The sequence below is a fragment of the Phacochoerus africanus genome, chromosome 14 (assembly GCF_016906955.1).
Source record: "Phacochoerus africanus isolate WHEZ1 chromosome 14, ROS_Pafr_v1, whole genome shotgun sequence".
Classification (NCBI taxonomy): Eukaryota; Metazoa; Chordata; class Mammalia; order Artiodactyla; family Suidae; genus Phacochoerus; species Phacochoerus africanus.
Window position 1 is genome coordinate 44,523,988 of NC_062557.1, and position 19,866 is coordinate 44,543,853.

Genomic DNA, 19,866 nt, shown 5'->3' on the forward strand with positions numbered 1-19,866 from the left:
TTTTACCTAATTTTTAATGTGACTACTAGCAGGTTTTACTTAGGATGCTTACATTATTTCTATTGGACAACACCGCTCCAGAAACATGATAGTCCAGCCCAAAGGCAGTAGATAGCAGTTATTTGAATGGAAAACTGAGAAAAAGACAACATAGGAACACAAACATGATGATGGAGTTCCCACTGTGGAGCAACGGGATTGGCAGCCTCTTTGGAGCACTGGGTCACAGGTTTGATCCCCAGCCCAGCACAGCGTAAAGATCCAGTGTTGCTGCAGCTGTGGCATAGGTCAAAACTGTGGCTCAATCTAATCCCTGGCCCAGGAACTCCATATGCCAGGGGTGGCCAAAACAAAAAACGAAGAAAGCAAAAAACACAAACTTGAGCCTGGGATTCTGAAAAACTCAGCAGAGGGAGTCCCATGGTATGTGTACTTCTGGTCAACCAAAAAGATCCAGCAGGAGTTCCCGTTGTGGCTCAGTGGTTAACGAACCCGACTAGTAACCATGAGGTTGCAGGTTCAGTGGCTGTGGTGTAGGCTGGCGGCTACAGCTCTGATTTTACCCTTAGCCTGGGACCCTCCATATGCTGTGGATGCGGCCCTAAAAAAGACAAAAAGACAAAAAAAAAAAAAATCCAGCAAATAAAACAAGGGTGAAAATGGTAGTAAAAACAAGATAGAAAACTCTCAAGTTCTGGTAGTAAATTAGTAAATGCTTGTATTATAGGAAGTGTGACTTGGAATGCTTAGTCCTTGCTGGTACGTCAGATACCAGGTGAGTAGCCAAAGGGAGATGGTGCTTCCAGCAGCAAATTAGGAGGGATATGGAGGGGTAGGAAGAGAGGGAAAATACTATGGTAAATAGGCAACATAAGCAGAATTAATTTGAGGTTGTTCTGCATTTTTAATTTGGTGTTTTTCAAATTATAAAAAAAAGCAAGAGATTCCTGTTGTAGCAAGTGAAACAATACAATGCAAAGACATACTAAAGTATTAATTTGTAAAAATCTAATTATTAATCCAAAGTAGTACCTCTGAGAAGTATCCACGAGGTGGTTCTGAGTGAACTCAAGAGTAAAACTGGAATTTTTAGCTTTGCTACTGTGTATGAGAAAGCAGTAGACAAAGGAGACACTATGACAGCTGCTAATCAGTGGGGCTCCATAAATCAGCAAAACCCATGGAGAGGCCAATGGAATATGAAATAATGATGTGATCTCAGAATTTAAGGAAAGCCAACCTACAGAGGAAAAGGTGGCATGCTTTTTTGTAAATAAAATAATCATTCCTGATTAATCTATTAGAACTCTTCATAGGGGCTGTATGTTTGCTAGGGCTGCCATAACAAAGTACCACAGACTGGATGGCTTAAACAACAGAAATTTATTTTCTCAAAATTTTGGAAGCTAGAAGTTTAAGATCAAGGTGTCAACAGGGTTAGTTTCTTCTGAGGCTGCTTTCATTGGCTTGTAGATGTCTATCTTCTCCCTGTATATTCACATGGTCCTCCCTCTATATGTCACTTCAGGTTGTATATAAAAAATTCTTTGTGGAGTTCCTGTTGTGGCTCAGTGGGTTAAGGATCCATTGTTGTCTCTGTGACAATGCATGGCCTTGCTTAGTGGGTTAAGGACCTGGTGTTGCCACAGCTGTGGTGAGGGTTACAGATGTGGCTTGGAGCTGGTGTTGCCATGGTTGTGTCACAGGCCAGCAGCTGAAGCTCAGATAAACCCCTGGCTCAAGAACAATCATGTGCTGCAGGGGCAGCCGTTAAAAAAAAAAAAAAAAGTTGGGAGTTCCCGTTGTGGCTCAGCAGTAATGAACAAGGTAATATCCATGAGGATTTCGGTTCAATCCCTGGCCTCACTCTGGATTAAGGATCCACCATTGCCCTGAGCTGTGGCGTAGGTCGCAGACACGTCTCAGATCCCTCATTGCTGTGGCTGTGGTGTAGGCCGGCAGCTGCAGCTCGGATTTGACTTCTAGCCTGGGAACTTCCATATGCCACAAGAGTGTCCCTAAAACAGAAAAAAAAAAAAAAAATTTTTTTTTGTAAGTGAATTTCATGTGAATAAGTCAAAGGTATTTATTTATAGATGAGTGTTTCTGAATGGGGGTGGAGGGTGGTGAGAAAACTGCCTTTCAGGGATGAGTATATCAAAACTGAGGAGGGTAGGCATGGAGGCACTGCTTTTCTTTTTCTTTTTTTTTAGTTTTATCGAAGTATAATTTTTTAAAAAAATTTTATGGAAGAATAGTTGATACTTTTTCAAGTTATGTTTTGTGAAACTTTGATTTTCTGTCACCACCTCCACTGTACCCTGAGAGTCACTGCTGTTATGTACCACTGATTGAAGAGAGTATGTTTAAAATGTCATTTGATAAGAAATGTTTCAGGCTACACTTACACGATCATGATCTCTAAGCTATCTAACATGACCTAGGAAAAGGAGGAACCCTAGTGACATTATGTTAACCATGTCCTCAAGACCTTAACCCAATATGCTGCTGTGACCAGAGAAGCTATATAATGTGAGTGACCTAAACAGTACTTAGCACTGGGCCAAATACACAGTATCATAAAATCATCTTCATCTACCCTCTAAAAAAAACCATCACAGAAATCTGAAACCCATCCCTCAGAATGAAGAGAATCTATGGTTAGGAGTTCCCCTTGTGGCTCAGCAGTAACTCAGCTAGTATCCATGAAGACTTGTTTCAATCCCTGGCCTTGGTAAATGGGTTAAGGATCTGGCATTTCCATGAGCTGTGGTGTAAGATGTGGCTCAGATCCTGAGTTGCTGTGCCTGTGGCATAATAGGCTGGCAGCTGTAGCTCCAATTTGACCCCTAGCCTGGGAATGTCCATATCCCAAGGGTGCATCCCTGAAAGAAAAAGAAAAGGAAAAAAAAAAAGAACCTGTGGTTATAATCCCCTCACTTTATATATTAGGAAACTAAGATCCAGGGAGTTAAAATGATTTGTATGAAGACACTGAGATATTAATTGGTGGGCCAAAGCATCAGTTCTCCTAAATTCCAATCTAACATTCTTTACTATGTTATAAGACATTAATTCCTATTTCTAGTATTCAGGGTTTTTCAATCCAATATGCAGTTCTAGTCATTACACTTTAGAAAATATGTAATAAAGCTAAAAAAAAAAAGTATCTAAAGAAACAACTGAGATATTCAAAAGGATTAAGGATGCATTCTTTTATTTTTTTATATCTCAACCTCATTCTAAAAGGCATACAAAGATGAAGATAATCTAATAAGATAAATAAAAAAGACTAAAACAGAAAAATGAGAATAAGTAAAGGTAGAAAAGGAAGATGGAACCAAGAATGTGGCTAGCATACAAAACATAACAGGAGGTCCTAAGCGCTTGCTGGAGGTGGGCCACAAACTGGGCTCTAAGTGGTCTTGGCATCAATATGAAAAGAAAAATAGAATCAGTTGAATATTTACTGTCTTTAAGGAAAAAAAACAATTAGCAATTCAGGAAAAGCATAACTGAGTTCAGAGAAAATTTCTCCCATGCATCCTTAAATAGAACATTATGAATTATGATAAACACCCTTTACAGTATCCACAGCAATTAAATTTCATAGGGATTTTCGTATGGATTGCCAAAGTGTTATCCAGAAAAATCAGTTCTACAGAGGCCAGTAAAATGCCAGCTATGTACAGGGAAAATCTGGCCTAATCCAAGGACAAACTAATAGTACTCAGAGTACTTCCCAGACTCTCTTTGAGAGATCAGATAGAACTGAAGAATAATGAAAATTAAGTAACTTTTTAAGAACCTAGTCTAAAAAAAAAATGAAAAGATCATAAAGGTCAGAAATGTATACAAATTTTTTTTTTGTCTTTTTGCCTTTTCTTGAGCCACTCCCACGGCATATGGAGATTCCCAGGCTAGGGGTCAAATCGGAGCTGTAGCCTCTGGCCTACAACACAGCCACAGCAACGTGAGATCCGAGCCGCGTCTGCGACCTACCCACAGCTCACTTAAGGAAACGCCAGACCCTTAACCCACTGAGCAAGGCCAGGGACCAAACCCGCAACCTCATGGTTCCTATTCAGATTCGTTAACCACTGAGCCACGACGGGAACTCCAGGAATGTATACAAATTTAAGGTCCAGATGATTTTTCTTACTAAAGAAAATGTTATGCCTCTTAATCCCTTGGTGGTTTTTTTTTTTTTTTTGTCTTTTTGCTATTTCTTGGGCCGCTCCAGCGGCATATGGAGGTTCACAGGCTAGGGGTCCAATTGGAGCTGTAGCCACCGGCCTACACCAGAGCCACAGCAACTCGGGATCCGAGCCGTGTCTGCAATCTACACCACAGCTCATGGCAACGCCGGATCGTTAACCCACTGAGCAAGGGCAGGGACCGAACCCCGCAACCTCATGGTTCCTAGACGGATTCGTTAACCACTGTGCCACGACGGGAACTCCTTAATCCCTTGGTTTGCCCATCACAAAGAATCCTGGGCAATCTAGAGAAATGATCAGTTTAAAGGTCATTTCGTTTTTCAGAGGTTTTATTCTGGAAAAAACATGGATAGCTATTCCAATTACCCCTAGAAAAGACATTTAACCCACTCATGTTTCATTTCTTATTCTCTTCCTCATAGTAGGTTATTAGATTCACTTTTAATATTTTTTAAAATTAGTCTGAGGAGGTCCCATTGTGGCTCAGCAGGTTGAGGATCCAATATTGTCTCAGAGGATACAGGTTTGATCCCTAGCCTCACTCAATGGGTTAAGGATTTGACATTGCAGCAATCTGCAAAGTAGGTTGCAGATGCAGCTGGGATCTGGTGTGGCTGTGGCATAGGCCACAGCTGCAGCTCCAATGTGACCCCTGGCCTGGTAACTTCTATTTGCCTCAGGTGCAGCCATAAAAAGAAAAAAAAAAATTAGACTGGCGCTAAGTCTCCAGATCATATGTTTTACCTGTATATTTAGGGGATGAATTAAATGCCAGATTTTGAGACCTCTGAAAAACATTCATACTGCTTATGACAAGCCTATTAAACACATAAATAGCACCTTGGGAACCCATAAGTATTGTTATTGCTCACGAAAGGAAACATGGTACAGAAACAAGGGGAAGGAAAAGTGGAATAAACTTGTGGCTAAAAACTGCAAGGTATAAATGCTGGAGAAATGAAGCAAAGGAAAGGTCCACACTCTAAAATGTTGAATTGAGAGATGGGTTGTATGATACGGTAAGGACCAGGGCATTATGGCTGCCAGTAGCAGAATGCCCAGTCTGAACTCTGGTCCAGCAGCTACAGAACAGAAATGATAAGAGGCTACAAAGTAAAAACAAACTTCAAGTTCCTGCTGCAGTGGGTTAAGGATCCGGCATTGCCACAGCTATGGCATAGGTCTCAGCTGCAGCTTAGATTCAATCCATGGCCCAGAAACTTCCATATGCCATGGATGCAGCAAAAAAAGAAAAAAAAAAGAAAAGAAAAACTGGATCATCAAAGATGGTCATACTGAGTTGGCAGTGGAGGATGTCCTCAGGTTTCCAGATAGACCCAAACCTATTGTAGAGGAGCTCAAGCAAGGTTGGGGTGGACCAGGTAGGACTCCAGGTTACATTCAAAGTCCTTGAAGAATATGGACTCTGATGATGGACTGGACTGGGTAGCTTGTGTCTCCAAGACCAAGTTCACTGGATGCTTCTGTAGGAGCTCTGGGTCAAAGGCCACACCCCGAAAGAAAGGGTGGACCTGAAAGTGATGCAAATAACGTAGACGGTGGAGGGGATTCTGGCATAAGAGCTGAAGGGAAATAGAGCATGATGAATGAGAGAATGGGATAGGAAAAAGACTGGGATAGGAAAGGGACTGAACACAGAAGCTGGAAAAGGAGAAAGTTCATGGATCTCTGGAGGGCAGGGAGAAGACCCTGAAAGAGCAGAGGATATGCAAAAGTGGGAGAAACAGGCTAGTCTGGGGGCAAAGGTAAGACTAAAGGTTCTGTATTGGCAAGAGAGCAGCACTGGCCCACTCTCAGAACTAAGGGTGGGGAGGAGCTCTGGAGGACCAGGAATAAAATCTGAAGTGCTGGTTAGAAGGCAGGTAGTGAAGTGGTCCTTGATCAAGTTGGAACCCCCACCACCACCACCACCAATAATTAATAAGAAGAGGAATGGGGAAATATCATTTCAGTGACAGCGTGAGAAGTGAATGGTTTTGTAGCCAAGAAGGGAAGTCATGCTCACCCTTACCTCATGAAGCAGGAGAGAGAGCCCCTGGTTAAGAGAAGCTGGGATCTCAGAGTCACAGTGGGTCACACTTGCCAACATGGCCACATGATCTCTCTCTGCGGGTACTGGGAACTGTGTTAAGGGGTGAGAGGGTGTCATCGCTTAGTAAGAGTAAGACACACCTTATTCTTCCCAGCACAAGTCAACTCTTCTCTTCTCTGCCCAACATCACTACTATTCTCTCACCTTTCCAGTTGCCAGAGAGAAAAGCAAGACACCCAGGGACCACCAATCAGCGGCATGGTTGTAAGGCCCTCCACTCAGGACCTCTGGGGCTACAAATTTGAAAGATACTTGTCATTGACATCTGTTGGCTATCCTCCTGCCCAATGCTTACCCATAAGCTTTAGCCTCTCTCACCCATGTATTGAAGACTGCCACAGATAGTATAGGCTCGGGCTCCCTGGGGCAGGTGGCGAGACAGACCAAAGTCTGTCAGTTTCAGATGGCCTGTGAAAAACAAAGCATTAGCACCACTCTGTTCCAACCCTCATCAGCCGTGACTGATTCCCAAACTGAGGTACCGCTCATTCTGGGTCTAGAAAAAGAAAAGGACTTACCTCGTTCATCCAAAAGGATATTCTCCATCTGAAAAATCACAGGTGAGAAGTTATTATTCATCCTCTTCCTTTCAATGCTTTTTCATCATGTGTACCCCTCCAGCTGAAGAAGATGCCCTACTTAGCATTCAGGTCTGTATTTGGAAGGTCCTTGCCCAAATCCTTAACAAGCATGAGGGCCCCAAGGTCAGCTGTTCCTCAGCAACTCCTCCCTGCCTTCTTGGACTTGTTGAAACTTCTTACTAAAGTCCCTCCTCAAACGAAAAACAAAAAGCATTTAACTACCTTCACATCTCGATGGATGATACCCAAGTCATGGAGATAGCCTGTGGATGACAGCAAGCATAGGATGTGCTGAAGCTCTCTTGTCCTTTTCGGTTTCCCTGTTAGTTCCTGTCCCATTCCTATCCCCGTTCTTTGACCTTCAGCGTTAATATAAATTCTTTTCTCTCTACCTCCATCCCCCCTTAATTCTCCCCTCATTTCCATTACCACTCCTGTTTCACTTACACAGCACCAGGATCAGCTCAGCAGCAAAGAGGCGGATGGAAGCCTCAGCAAAGCAGCCAACAGTGGACCACAGGGAGTACAGATCTGTGCTGCAGTAACTGCACACTGCAAAGCACCAGAAGTCTAGGCAATATTTGGGGGCTACTATGCCTGGGCTCAAGGCATCGTATACCTCCTGCCCAAACTGATGCCACCTGCTGTTCCCTTTCCCTCTGGGAGAGAGAAGTGCTATAAGAAGAGGAACATAGCAAAGGCAGAACAAACCAAAGGGAGGGGTGATCTCAGGTGAGGCGTATGGGAGAAGGACCCCTGGGAAAGAAGAGAGAAGCCAATCACTCACTAAGGAAGAGGTGCCGTTTTCCCTGCCAGCTGTCCCCGAAACTGTGTACAAAAGGGTGGTTGATCTGTCGCTATGGATGAAGAAAAGAGGAAGTTAGTAACAGGGTCATTGAGGATCAAGACAGCCAAATCAGGATTCATCTAGTTGTGTAGAAAGGAAGCTGCTGTCTCATCTCTCAGTTCAGGTGAACTAAATAGTCGGGATTGCCTCTGATAATCCCATTACTAAAGAACACACTGGGACATGTTGAGAGATTTCCCTGGCAGGACCTAGGATTACTGATAGCTACTTTTCCTGAGATTTACTGGTTGAAGCAGAGGGACAGGTCAGAATCAGGAAGAGCAGGACAGTTGGATAAAAAAGGTGCTTTTTCCACCTGTGGTTTAGTTCTTCCTAGGATCCTTTCCAGGGCTTTGCGCATACCTGGATGCTAACTTCCTCTTTGCACTGCCTCAGGATGTCCCTCTGCAGGACCTTTGCCTTGGCCACCACCTATAAAGGGAGAGGACTGATGACTCCTAGAGGGGAACAGTGCTATTTATTATATATTCCTCCCAGACTTTCTGGAATCGAGATCGGAGGTAGTGACTAGAGAATAAAGTGGAAGAGTACCTAGGTCCCTACCTTCACTGCAAATACTGCTTTCTGATCACAATCTAGCACCTTGAGGACTGTTCCAAAGGAGCCTTTAGCCACAAGGCCTAAAATCTGTACAGAGAAATGGAGAACAGAGCAATTGAGACTCTGGTTTTTAAATTTCTCCCCCAAAACGAGACCCCTTCCAAGGATTCCATTGACTTACCTTCAGCTGCTGATGCCCCCTAAGAGGCCTCATAGGAAACTCTGGCAGAAAGAGGTTGATGAACTGAGGCACTGGCCACTCAGGCAGAGGCTTCTCTACTAGTAGCGGGGCTGGCCCCAGGGGCTCCTGGTGCAGGCACCGATGCCCTCGTAGTCCCCACAGCTCTTCCAGACCTGACCTGGTGGTCCCCACACCTGGCCAGAGGCTCTTCCAGCCTCGGACCCAGGGGCCCTGGATGTTGCCACCCTGCTGAGAACCAAGGAAGCCACTAAACCTTCTGCCCCCTGAGGCATTCCAGGTTCTGCCCATTTTAGCAGACTCTCCCTCAAATCTCAACCCTAGAGATGTAATTTTGAGCCCCAGGCAAAACTGCCATTGCTCTTGCTTTGGACCAAGGCTTAGATTTCCTGGATACAGGAGAATTCTCTAGGAAAGCAGTATTTGGACATATTCCCCATCAGGCATCAGAGATTAAGCCTGTGCCTCTCCATATGGGGCTGGGATACTTTCATGGTATAACCTCTTTGCCCCACTCCCACAGCAGACATCACCAGTAAGTTCCCAGGCCTCAAGCCCATGCCTCCTCTAAACAGACTGCCACAGCCTACCTTACGAGGAGCAGCCATCTGGGCATGTTGCCCCTGCCGACAGTTCACTGTTCCCATCCCCAGTCTGTGCCTCCTCTCTCCTTCCACTAAATCTGCTGTCTCAGTTATGTAAGCAATTCCTCCCCCAATGCTGTATTGCGCATGAGCCCCACCTCTCTTCCTTGTTGTACATGATTAGAGATGCAAGTCATACAGCCAAATCTCACCCTTATCACCCAAACGTATCCCCACTGGTTGAGAAAAGGCTTACAGCCAGGACTAAAATGTGCACAGACCTATCAACATGGGACCAGTGTCACATCAGATCAGGAAAGTATCTGTGATACAGCTTCAGGCAGGAGGGGAGAGGCCACCCTCACTAGAGTGGCAGCTAGTGTGTCTTGGAATGATGGGGAGGAAAGGATACAGGTTGAAGCCATGCACTCAATACAATTAAAAAAAAAAAAAAACAGCATCAAATTTAAAATATATTTTTTCTCTTTAAACCTTTTTTTTTTTTTTTTTAACCATTCTTCAGGGGATACCCCAGGGAGAGGGACCCATGGCCAGCCCTGTCCCCTATTGCCATTCTCCCAAGTGAGCTTGGCACAGACTGGGGAGAGGCTGATTCTCCCCAGAACACTAATACCCCTTTCATACAAGGCAGTGGGTGAGAGACAGATCAGCCCCTCCCCTCCACTTTCTGGCACAGAGGGAGAGAAGTTATACTTAGAAATATATATATGTGTGTATATATATATACTTTATATATATATATATATGTCTGTTTATAAAAATTTATCACACTTGATCAGAACTGTGCCCCCACACTTTCAGGTGACCCCAAGGGAAACATATTCTAGCCATGGGGCCATTTCCTGGGTCTTGCTCTCTTGATGCCTCTCTGCCCTGGACCTGCTGATCAGTGTGAGGTAGAAGTCAGCATTATTAGCCACCATGTTCTGCAGGGAACAAGGCAGCTGCTAAAAAGCAGGGCCTCTCTCCACAGGACCCTGTGGCCTCCCGACCCCCACAATCCTGATGGATGAAGGGAAGCACCTCCCACCCCCCAAGTCCCTGGGGCCTGAGCCAAAGTCAGATCCTGTACTGCAGCCTCTCGGATTGCCGGATCACTTGCGCCTGCCAAAGATGGACTTCTTTCCAGGGTTCTTGTTGCCCACACTTAAACCGATGAGGAGCCGGGCTTTCTCCTCCTCTTCCTGCTGTTGCATGTTGAGGTCTGATTTAGTTTCTAGCTTTCCCCGGACCTCAGCCCCTGTTGCAGGCTTCAGCCTTAGCTTCTCCTTGATTACCTGATAGGTTAGAAAGGAGTAAAAGGGAAGGTAAATATTAATGGGACAGGCAGAATAAATCAAGTAGACCAAGTTAATAAAGATTTATTAAACTTACATAGAGGCTCAATGGGGCAATTCAAATTATAAAATCTCTGCTTTCAAGAAGCTTACAGTCTATTAGAACACATTCTAAACATGAAGTTGTGCCAGCCCTCAGTTTACTAAAAGTCAACAGTAGTTAACATATATAAAACACTCAGTAAACATCCAATTTAATCATCTGAGCAAAGTCATGGAGAGGACAGGGATAAAAGTCACTCATTTCATTCACGTGTCCCTTCCCAAAGCTGCTTGTTAATACATCTTAGAATGAAATGCTCCTGAGCAAAGGATCTGCCTGCCAGCCCCTGCTAACCAAACAGCCATGAACTCTGCTGGGATACCTGGGCAACCAGGGCTTTGCGGCTATCCCTCTTGACAGCCATGGCAAAGTCTAGCCATGTCCATGTGTTGTTGTGGTACTCCAGACAGGGCAGCACCAGTTTAAGATCACCCCAGTCCACACTGTTCTTCTCACCCTGCAAGAAAAAGAGGAGGAAGGGAAAGAAGAGAGGAAAAAAATACATCAGCTGCCATTTTTAGTCCAAGCCAGTACCTGAGTCTTAGCATCTTCCTAGATTTTCCCTTATCAAAGGCTGGTAATGGTACTGATTCCTGAGGGCCACAAAGGGAACAGCAGATTTATCACCCACAGACCAGTCTTCACAAGCTGAACCACCTCCCTATCTTTAATCTCTGATCTTATCTGGTACCCTCCCTATACTGTTCTAGAAAGTGCTGGGGAATAGCAGACCTTATAGCTGACGCACAGTGGAACCTGTGGGATCTTAATGTAGATGAAGGAGTTGTTCATGGCAGCTCGCTCTTTCATCTTGTCAATATCATCCACAGGGTGCTAGGAAAGACAGGAAAAAAGACTGGGCTCCTGAAACCATCACAAGAAACTCAAGACCCCAAACATGTCCACCTCCTTTCACCCCTGGAGCAGACTGAAAGGAAAAAGAAGAAACCCTCAGCCAGGCCAAACAAAGTACCCCAGGACTTTCCCATTTTGCTGTCGTCAGGGGCATGTCTGGTACCTCAGGTGCTTTGCGAAATGACCTTCTGACCCCAGAACTCCGGTTCAAGCCCTGTGCCACACCCTTCCCAGGGCCCAGTGGTGCTGCATCATCTGTTGCAATCAGCTGCCGAGGCTTCACCACTGGTATTCCTATGAAAAAGCAAGTACAAGAGCATTTGTCCTCTTTCTGAGGCTTTGGCTATCTCTGGGGCTGCTACCCCAGTCTTCTGGAGCTCCACCATTAAAGTTCTCACCAGTAGTCACCAGTTTGGACTTATCTTCTTCATCACCAACCTCATCATCTTCCACACTTCGGCCAGGAAAGAAAAAACCCATTATTCTATGGAAGAACTGGTGTGTCAGCTGGATGGTGAGAGGCACCACATTTACCTAAAGAGGAAAAAGGCTGAAGAAGCAATTAAGCTCAGACATCATCCCTCAGTTTACCTAACTAACCTTAAAATAACAATACATAGATAGCTTTTGACTGCCTTCTGTTCCTGGGTCCCCAAAGGACTGTTCACTAACCTCAAAGTGCTCCTTAACAGAAATACCCCCAACAGGGGGCCGGACTTTGCTGAAGAGGCGAAGTGCTAACTGTCGCCCAGACTGGCAGGAGCTCTGGGGCCGCAGGACTACCTGTAGAATAAAGAGTGATAAATCAGGGAGTTCCTGTTGTGGTTCAGCAGGTTAAGAACCCGACTAGGATCCATGAGGACGTGGATTCAATCCCTGGCCTCACTCAGTGGGTAAAGGATCCATCTTTGCCGTGAGCTGTGGTGTAGGTCATAGATGTGGCTCGGATCCTGCATTGCTGTGGCTGTGGTGTAGGCCAGCAGCTATAAGCTCCAATTCGACCCCTAGCCTGGCAACTCCGATGTGCCACAGGTGCAGCCCTTTAAAAAAGAAAGGGATAAATCAACCTGCAAATCTTCTGCAGACTGAGAAAAGAAGCAATGATCTTGCTAAGTTTGGGCCATCTCAGATCACCACATTGTTTCCCAAAGTGGGTTTATGAGGAAGGGTCACCACAAATACTCAGTGTTAGGAAGCATATGAAAGGGCTAGGATTAGAGAAATAAAACTTGCCTTATAGACAGCATTGGGGAGGAGGTTATTCATAGTGAACCAGCCCAACTCCAGGAGATGTTCTGCTGTGTCATCAGACTTATTCACCTACAAAGACAGATTCCCCCCCATCCCCAATCCACTATAGTAAGCCTTTCTCAGGAGCTTGCAAGAGAATTGCTACACATCTCATCGGTTTTTCAGGTTCTACATATACCTTTGCTATCTCTTTCAATTTCATAATTAATGCACCCTCTAATCCAGTATTTCTCATGGAAACTAATGGCCAGGGCACTAAGTGCCAGTGGTACTTTCCTGTCACTGTGACATTCAAAAATGGTTCCAGCAAGTTCCCGTTGTGGCTCAGCAGTAACAAGCCCAACTAGTATCCATGAGGATGCGAGTGTGATCCCTGGCCTCACTCAGTGGTTCGGGAATCTGGCATTGCCATGAGCTATGGTGTAGGCTGTAGACACAGCTCAAATCCTGCATTGCTGTGGCTGTGGTGCAGGCTGACCGCTGCAGCTCCAATTCAACCCCTAGCCTGGGAACTTCCATATGCCATAAGTATAGCCCTAAAAAGTGGGGGCAAAAAAAAAGTCTCAAATCATTTCCAGATGTTTCTGGGGGGTTTGAAAATAGTGAATAGTGTCCTCTTCTCCACGCCATGGGTAATTGCAAGAAAGCTTATAGCATGGCAAGTTTTTGGCACTGCCATAGCTGTGGCGGAGGCTACAACTGAGGTACAGGTTCAGTCTCTGGCCTGGGGACTTCCACATGCCTCATGTGCAGCCAAAAAACAAACAAACAAACAAACAAACAAAGTTGGAAAAAAATGTTGAATGTCATTTTAGAAGTAATGATTGTATTCTAAGGTGGACTTGAAAAAAAATAAAAATAAAAACAAATAAAATGGAGTTCCCGTCATGGCGCAGTGGAAACGAATCCAACTTGGAACCATGAAGTTGCAGGTTCAATCCCCAGCCTCACTCAGTGGATTAAAGATCCGGCGTTGCCATGAGCTGTGGCGTGGGTTGCAGACGAGGCTCGGATCTGGCCTTGCTGTGGCTGTGGGGTAGGCCAGCAGCTGTAGCTCCAATTAGATCCCTAACCTGGGGACTTCCATATGCCACGAATGTGGCCCTAAAAAAGCAAAAAAAAAATTAAAAAATAAGCTGGACCTGGAAGATTACTTTACTCTGGGCCTCATTTCTAGGGATAATCTTATTCAATGAGGGGGGCATCTGATCAAGTTCATCTATATCTGTATTGTTTAATATTACAAACAAATGTGTATAAGGGGCACTCTGCTCATGTTTCTATCATTATTAATAGTCCTTAATATTACTGTTAATAATCACATAAAAATCAATCCCTTTTATCTCTTTTTGTGAGTTAGACTCCTGAGAAAGGTCATGCCTCTCAACACAGCTACCTTTGTGCGACTGTATATAACCAATACCTTGCTGTAGAGGAAGCGCTGCAGCTCCAGTTCAGCGATTCCTAGCTGTCCATCTTCCTCTGTCAAACGCCATCTTGCCTGAGCAAAGTAGAACTCAGTGCGGCGGACCACACTCACATCTTCCTGCTGCTTTCGCAGCTCCATCTTGTTGGCCTGCTGTAACTGGAAATCCTTAAAACACCTATAAGTGGATAGGAGGGCCAAAGCTAATTAGTAAGGGCAACAGTATTTGGTTTTAGGGTTGGGGTGGTATGTCCTAGAATGATGCAGGAGGTAAACTCAGAAATAGACCTATTTTATTTTATTTTTATTTTATTTTTTGTCCTTTTGTCTTTTTAGGGCCATACCCGCAGCATAGGGAGGTTCCCAGGCTAGGGGTCTAATCAGAGCTACAGCTACTGGCCTACACCACAGCCACAGCAACGCCAGATCCGAGCCACGTCTGCAACCCACACCACAGCTCATGGCGATGCCGGATCCTTAACCCACTGAGCGAGGCCAGGGATCGAACCCGCAACCTCATGGTTCCTGGTCGGATTCATTTCCACTGTGCTACGATGGGAACGCTGAGATAGACCTATTTTAGAACAGCTATTCCCTAAATATCTTCATTGGATTTATTGCTCCTCACACCAAGCCATGGGAGCACAAATCGCATCTTTCAGTTCTACAGCTTCTAAAAGTCATCTGTCCCTACTAATGACCCCTATGATTGCATCTGCAATTGTGTTCCTTACTGATCAACCAAGACATTTTAAGTTCAGCTGCACAGAATCAAGGCCACAAAAATGATCTTTCCAAACTACCTATTTTTATCCTTTCCCTGGAGGAGGAAGGGCTCTCCTCTTCTCAACCTATTGACCAAGTCTAGCAAGGCTCATCAAGGAAGAGGTGCCTGAATCTACTACATCAGCCTTTGATGATATACGTAGACCTAAAGACTATCAGAACACAGGCACAAGAAATTGACTCCAACTGGGGCATTAGAAAATGGCACAGGAGTTCCCGTCGTGGCGCAGTGGTTAACGAATCCGATTAGGAACCATGAGGTCACAGGTTCGATCCCTGCCCTTGCTCAGTGGGTTAACGATCCAGCGTTGCCATGAGCTGTGGTGTAGGTCGCAGGCGTGGCTCGGATCCCACATTGCTGTGGCTCTGGCGTAGGCCGGGGGCTGCAGCTCCAATTCGACCCCTAGCCTGGGAACCTCCATATGCCGCAGGAGCGGCCCAAAGAAATAGCAAAAAAGACAAAAAAAAAAAAAGAAAGAAAAGAAAATGGCACAGAAAGAATGCTGTGGCACCTGATGAGGATATTCAGCTCTTCGCTTTCTAGCTGCAGGTTGGCCTTCTCCTGGTTTAGCTGCAACTGAAGCTTTTGGTTCAGGTCAAGCAGGTTCTCGTTCTTGCTGTCATCCTGCAAAGACTAGGGAGCCAGAAATGGAGAAACTGAGAGATTTCCTTTGTCCTGTGAGACCCCCTGTCCTCAGATTGGCTGGGTGACTACCTTCATGATAGAATACATCTGCTTTTCCAGCTGCCGGATCTGGGCCACATGCTGCCTCACAGCTTCCTGTAGATGTAATATGCTGCTGCGCTGCTCCTCAGGATTGCTAGAGATCTCAAGCTGGAACCTGACTCGCTGCTTCTTCTCACTATGCTCCTAAAGGAATGGAAAAGAAAATGAAGAAGACTTTTTAATAGTCTAGTCTTGTAGTAAAGGAAATAGAGAAAGGAATAAGAAATGATGATCTCTTCTGGAAAGCTCATCTTTATCTATCACCACTGGTGACAAGAGTAAGGGGCAGGCCAATGCAGAAGATCTGGCAATGTGGAATTCATAATAAGCCAGTCCCACAGGGTAGGGATAGAGGTGGAAGTAGGAAGAAGTAGTCTATTGTTTTTAGAGGTATTTAAGTAACTGAATAAAGAACTGATCAAGAAAAACAAGTAAACAACTCTACAGTTTGAGGGACACTCAGACCTTTTGTAGACAACTGAAATGTCAATTGCTGCTGCCTGAAAGGACATACCAACCACAAGGCTTTTTCAGTTTGAAGCATGGCTTTTCTTACTGGACCCCAAATAAAGCGCAAAGTCAAGGTGTTCCTGTGAGGCTAACGGGTCCCGATAAGGGCCGATACTCACCTTCCGCTTGGGTTCTACATGGAGCAGCAGATTGTTGACAATGTCCAGGATCATGGCATACTGCGCCGGGTTGGTGGAGATTTCCAGCTCATGATGGATGAGGGTGAAGGTATCCACAGCCCCTAGGTAATTTTTAGCAACGAAATAAGAGACTCAGTTTCTCCCTAAATATCTACCCCATCTCCTAACCTGTATTTGGAACCACTTCTGTTAATTAACCCCCTGAAAGGGCTTGCCGCGAGATGCTCATGGGTAAAAATGACTGCTTATTTTAGAGTAAAAAAATACTCATTCATTCCAGTTCTCTCATAGCAGAATTTACAAAATGTAAAGCAAAGTGAAATGTTAATGCCCTATGCAGGCTGAAACTCTTTAATAACACTACTGACTCAAAATTACTAAGAAAATAACTACTTTCGGAGTTCCCGTCGTGGCACAGTGGTTAGCAAATCCGACTAGAAACCATGAGGTTGCGGGTTCGGTCCCTGCCCTTGCTCAGTGGGTTAACGATCCGGCGTTGCCGTGAGCTGTGGTGTAGGTTGCAGACGCGGCTCGGATCCCGTGTTGCTGTGGCTCTGGCGTAGGCTGGTGGCTACAGCTCCGATTAGACCCCTAGCCTGGGAATCTCCATATGCTGTGGAAGCAGCCCAAGAAAAGGCAAAAAGACCAAAAAAAAAGAAAGAAAATAACTACTTTCACAAGTTCCCTAGTCACTTTCTAAAAACCTTTCAAGCCCTGAATACCTTCCTGTTTCTTTAGGAGATCTTCCTTTTCCTGGTTCTCATGAACCTCAGGTGGCTTAATCTGCGTTGCCAGCTCAGGATCAATGTCATGGCTGTAACTGATATAGTACATTCGGCAGTTGCAACGGGAAATGATCCGCTGGACTTGCTGGGCTTGTTGTGCCTCAGCTGGCTGGTTCCAATCTAGGAAGAGGTAGGAAAGAGATAAGAGAAAGACATTCTTAAAAAAAATATTGTGAGAGCCTCCCGCTAATGCGTGATGTCTAGGGAACTTCAGACACTTGCTTTTAACAAAGTGGTCCTACTCCACACATATTAATCTTAAGAGGAGGTAAGGAAATGAGGCCCCTTCAGGACACACATCTGCCGCTCCTAACTACATGATGAGGACGAGGTGAGAACTGACCTGTGGTGGTAGTAACCATGCCTCCCACTGCCTGCCCGCTCTCCATCAGCTCCTGCACAGAGTCCAGACTACGCTGCCGGTGCTCCTCGATATTCTTTACCTGAAGACAGAGATACAGGCACCTTTAACTTCTAGAGGACCAGCAGCTTGTCCTGCCCAACTGGGTCACAGATTTCCATAATGCGAATATAACATTTACTATCTAGGAGTTCCCGTCATGGCTCAGTCATGGCTCAGTGGTTAACGACTCCGACTAGGAACCGTGAGGTTGCGGGTTCGATCCCTGGCCTTGTTCAGTGGGTTAAGGATCCGGCGTTGCCGTGAGCTGTGGTGTGTGTAGGTTGCAGATGCAGCTCGGATCCCACGTTGCTGTGGCTCTGGCATAGGCCAGCGGCTACAGCTCCGATTAGACCCCTAGCCTGGGAACCTCCATATGCCCTGGGTGCAGCTGTAGAAAGAGACAAAAAAAAAAATGTACTATCTACACAGTCACTGCCTGGACTAACTTGAGGAAGCTCCCAGGGTAGAGGACATATGTCTTCTCTCCTTGCACAAACCACCCAAATTCTCCAAACCCAACTAAGTTACATGCACATTTTGCAGGCCTCAGGCCAGAAAAATACAGGTTATATTAAAACCATATCATGTCCCAATTGGTACAACAGTGTAAAGCAACTATAATTTTTAAAAATTAAATAAAAATACAACTCATATCATATCCCACCTTACAGCCATCAGGAAGGCTACTGTCAAAAACAAAAAGAAGGAGTTCCCATTGTGGCTCAGCGGTTAACGAACCCAACTAGGGAGTTCCCATCATGGCTGAGTGGTTGGCAAATCTGATTAGGAACCATGAGGTTGCGGGTTTGATCCTTGGCCTCACTCAGTGGGTTAAGGATCCGGCGTTGCCATGAGCTGTGGTGTAGGTCGCAGACGTGGTTCAGACCCCCAGTTGCTGTGGCTCTAGCATAGGCTGGCAGCAACAGCTCCAATTAGACCCCTAGCCTGGGAACCTCCATATGCCGTGGGTGCGGCCCTAAAAAGAGAGAAGACAAAAAACCAAAAAAAACAAACCCAACTAGCATCCACGAGGACTCAGGTTTGACTCCTGGCCTCACTCAGTGGGTTAAGGATCCAGAGTTGTCATGAGCTGTGGTGTAGGTTGCAGACATGGCTCGGATCTGGCATTGCTGTGGCTGTGGCGTTGGCTAACAGCTATAGCTCCATTGTTGCTGTGGCTGTCGTGTAGGCCGGCAGCTACAGCTCCAATTTGACCTCTAGCCTAGGAACCTCAATATGCCATGGGTGCAGCCCTAAAAAGACCAAAAAAAAAAAAAAAAGAAAGGAAAATAACAAGTGTTGACAAGGATGTATAGAACTGGAACCCTGCGTAGTGTTGACGAGAATGTGAAATGGTACTATGGAAAACTAGGCAATTTCTCAAAACATTAACAAAAGAATCACTATTATGATCCAGCAATTCCACTTCTGGATACATACCGAAAAGAATTAAAGGCAGGCTCTCGAAGAGAAGTTTGTACTCCAATATTCATAACAGTATTATTCACAACAGCTAAAATATGGAAGCAACCCAAGTGTCCATCAGTGGATGAATGGATAAGCAAAATGTGGTATATACATACAGTGGAATTCAGGTTAAAAGGAAGGAAATTCTAACACAGGCTACAACACGGATAAACCTTGAAGACATTATACTAAGTGAAATAAGCCACAAAAAAGACAAATATATCTGAGATATGTGTGTGTGTGTGTGTGTGTGTGTGTGTGTAGTCAAAATCAGAGAGACAGAAAATAGAATGGTGGCTGCCGGGAACTGGGGGAAGGGGAAAGTGGGGAGTTATCATCTAATGGATGTATCTGCAGTTCTGCAAGATGAAAAGAGTTATGGAGAAGGATGATGGTGATAACTGTACAACATTATGAATGTACTTAATACCATTGAACTATATACCTAAAGTGATAGAATGATAAATTTTATATTATGTATATTTAATCACAATTTTTTTAAATGGAAAAAAAATCAGATCATGTCTTGAGCAAAAAAATTCATCAGAACCAATGACCTCTGGGGTTCCCTTGTGCTGCAGTAGGTTAAGGATCCAGTGTTGGCAGCGGCTCAGGTCACTGCTATGGTATGGGTTCGATCCCTGGCCCAGGAGCTTCCACATGCCATGGGTGCCACCAAAAAAAAAAAACCCCAAAAAAATCCCCCAAAAAACAACTTCCCACCCACTTTTGTATTCAGGTTTGGTATTCTTGCTGTTTTCTGTCTTCAGACCACTCTAACACTGTTGCCATAGGGGATGGGAATTGAATTCATTTGACTCTGCCAAGCAGAAGTCAAAGTGAACAGAATGAGTAATATGAGAACAACATAAACAATCTGCTAAGTCACAAAAAATTCATATAGGAAGGCAAGATCAAAGTCCTTCCCATGTAAGCCAAGGACTTTCCACTTTCATGCTGATATCACAGCCTGAGGGAAAAAAGTTCACTTGCAAAAGAAGGCATGCCTA

General features: G+C 44.9%; 2 protein-coding genes across 8 annotated transcripts in view; both read right to left on the minus strand.

Annotated features, from left to right (window-relative positions):
* Positions 1 to 4,882: 4,882 nt before the first annotated feature.
* On the minus strand, positions 4,883 to 9,526 carry RSKR (ribosomal protein S6 kinase related). 4 transcript variants are annotated; one of them, XM_047756639.1, is made up of 12 exons: positions 9,112 to 9,526; positions 8,504 to 8,752; positions 8,326 to 8,409; positions 8,125 to 8,193; positions 7,702 to 7,771; positions 7,362 to 7,466; positions 7,137 to 7,177; positions 6,852 to 6,879; positions 6,652 to 6,741; positions 6,478 to 6,566; positions 6,253 to 6,363; positions 4,883 to 5,803 (listed from the first exon to the last, which is right to left on the minus strand). In XM_047756639.1, exons 1-12 carry the CDS (start codon positions 9,166 to 9,168, stop codon positions 5,579 to 5,581), a joined length of 1,218 nt encoding a protein of 405 aa, XP_047612595.1. In that variant the 5' UTR covers positions 9,169 to 9,526; the 3' UTR covers positions 4,883 to 5,578. The 4 variants fall into 4 exon arrangements, with proteins under 4 accessions (XP_047612595.1, XP_047612592.1, XP_047612593.1 ...); XM_047756636.1 differs by having other exon boundaries at positions 8,504 to 9,525; XM_047756637.1 differs by lacking the exon at positions 8,125 to 8,193 and having other exon boundaries at positions 8,504 to 9,525.
* Positions 9,527 to 9,565: 39 nt separating this feature from the next.
* BLTP2 (bridge-like lipid transfer protein family member 2) overlaps positions 9,566 to 19,866 on the minus strand; it is a 34,251-nt gene continuing 23,950 nt past the window's right edge. For 3 of the 4 annotated variants that reach the window (XM_047756632.1, XM_047756633.1, XM_047756634.1), the window contains 13 exons: positions 17,330 to 17,429; positions 16,924 to 17,106; positions 16,181 to 16,302; positions 15,540 to 15,695; positions 15,337 to 15,458; positions 14,036 to 14,216; positions 12,595 to 12,681; positions 12,034 to 12,144; positions 11,760 to 11,895; positions 11,525 to 11,655; positions 11,239 to 11,340; positions 10,829 to 10,963; positions 9,566 to 10,403 (listed from right to left, as the gene is read on the minus strand). In XM_047756632.1, coding sequence (XP_047612588.1) covers positions 10,221 to 10,403; positions 10,829 to 10,963; positions 11,239 to 11,340; positions 11,525 to 11,655; positions 11,760 to 11,895; positions 12,034 to 12,144; positions 12,595 to 12,681; positions 14,036 to 14,216; positions 15,337 to 15,458; positions 15,540 to 15,695; positions 16,181 to 16,302; positions 16,924 to 17,106; positions 17,330 to 17,429 — 1,749 coding nt within the window. In that variant the 3' untranslated portion in view covers positions 9,566 to 10,220. Of the gene's footprint in view, positions 10,404 to 10,828; positions 10,964 to 11,238; positions 11,341 to 11,524; positions 11,656 to 11,759; positions 11,912 to 12,033; positions 12,145 to 12,594; positions 12,682 to 14,035; positions 14,217 to 15,336; positions 15,459 to 15,539; positions 15,696 to 16,180; positions 16,303 to 16,923; positions 17,107 to 17,329; positions 17,430 to 19,866 lie in introns of those variants that run through there. The other variant, XR_007131581.1, reaches the window with a different exon arrangement.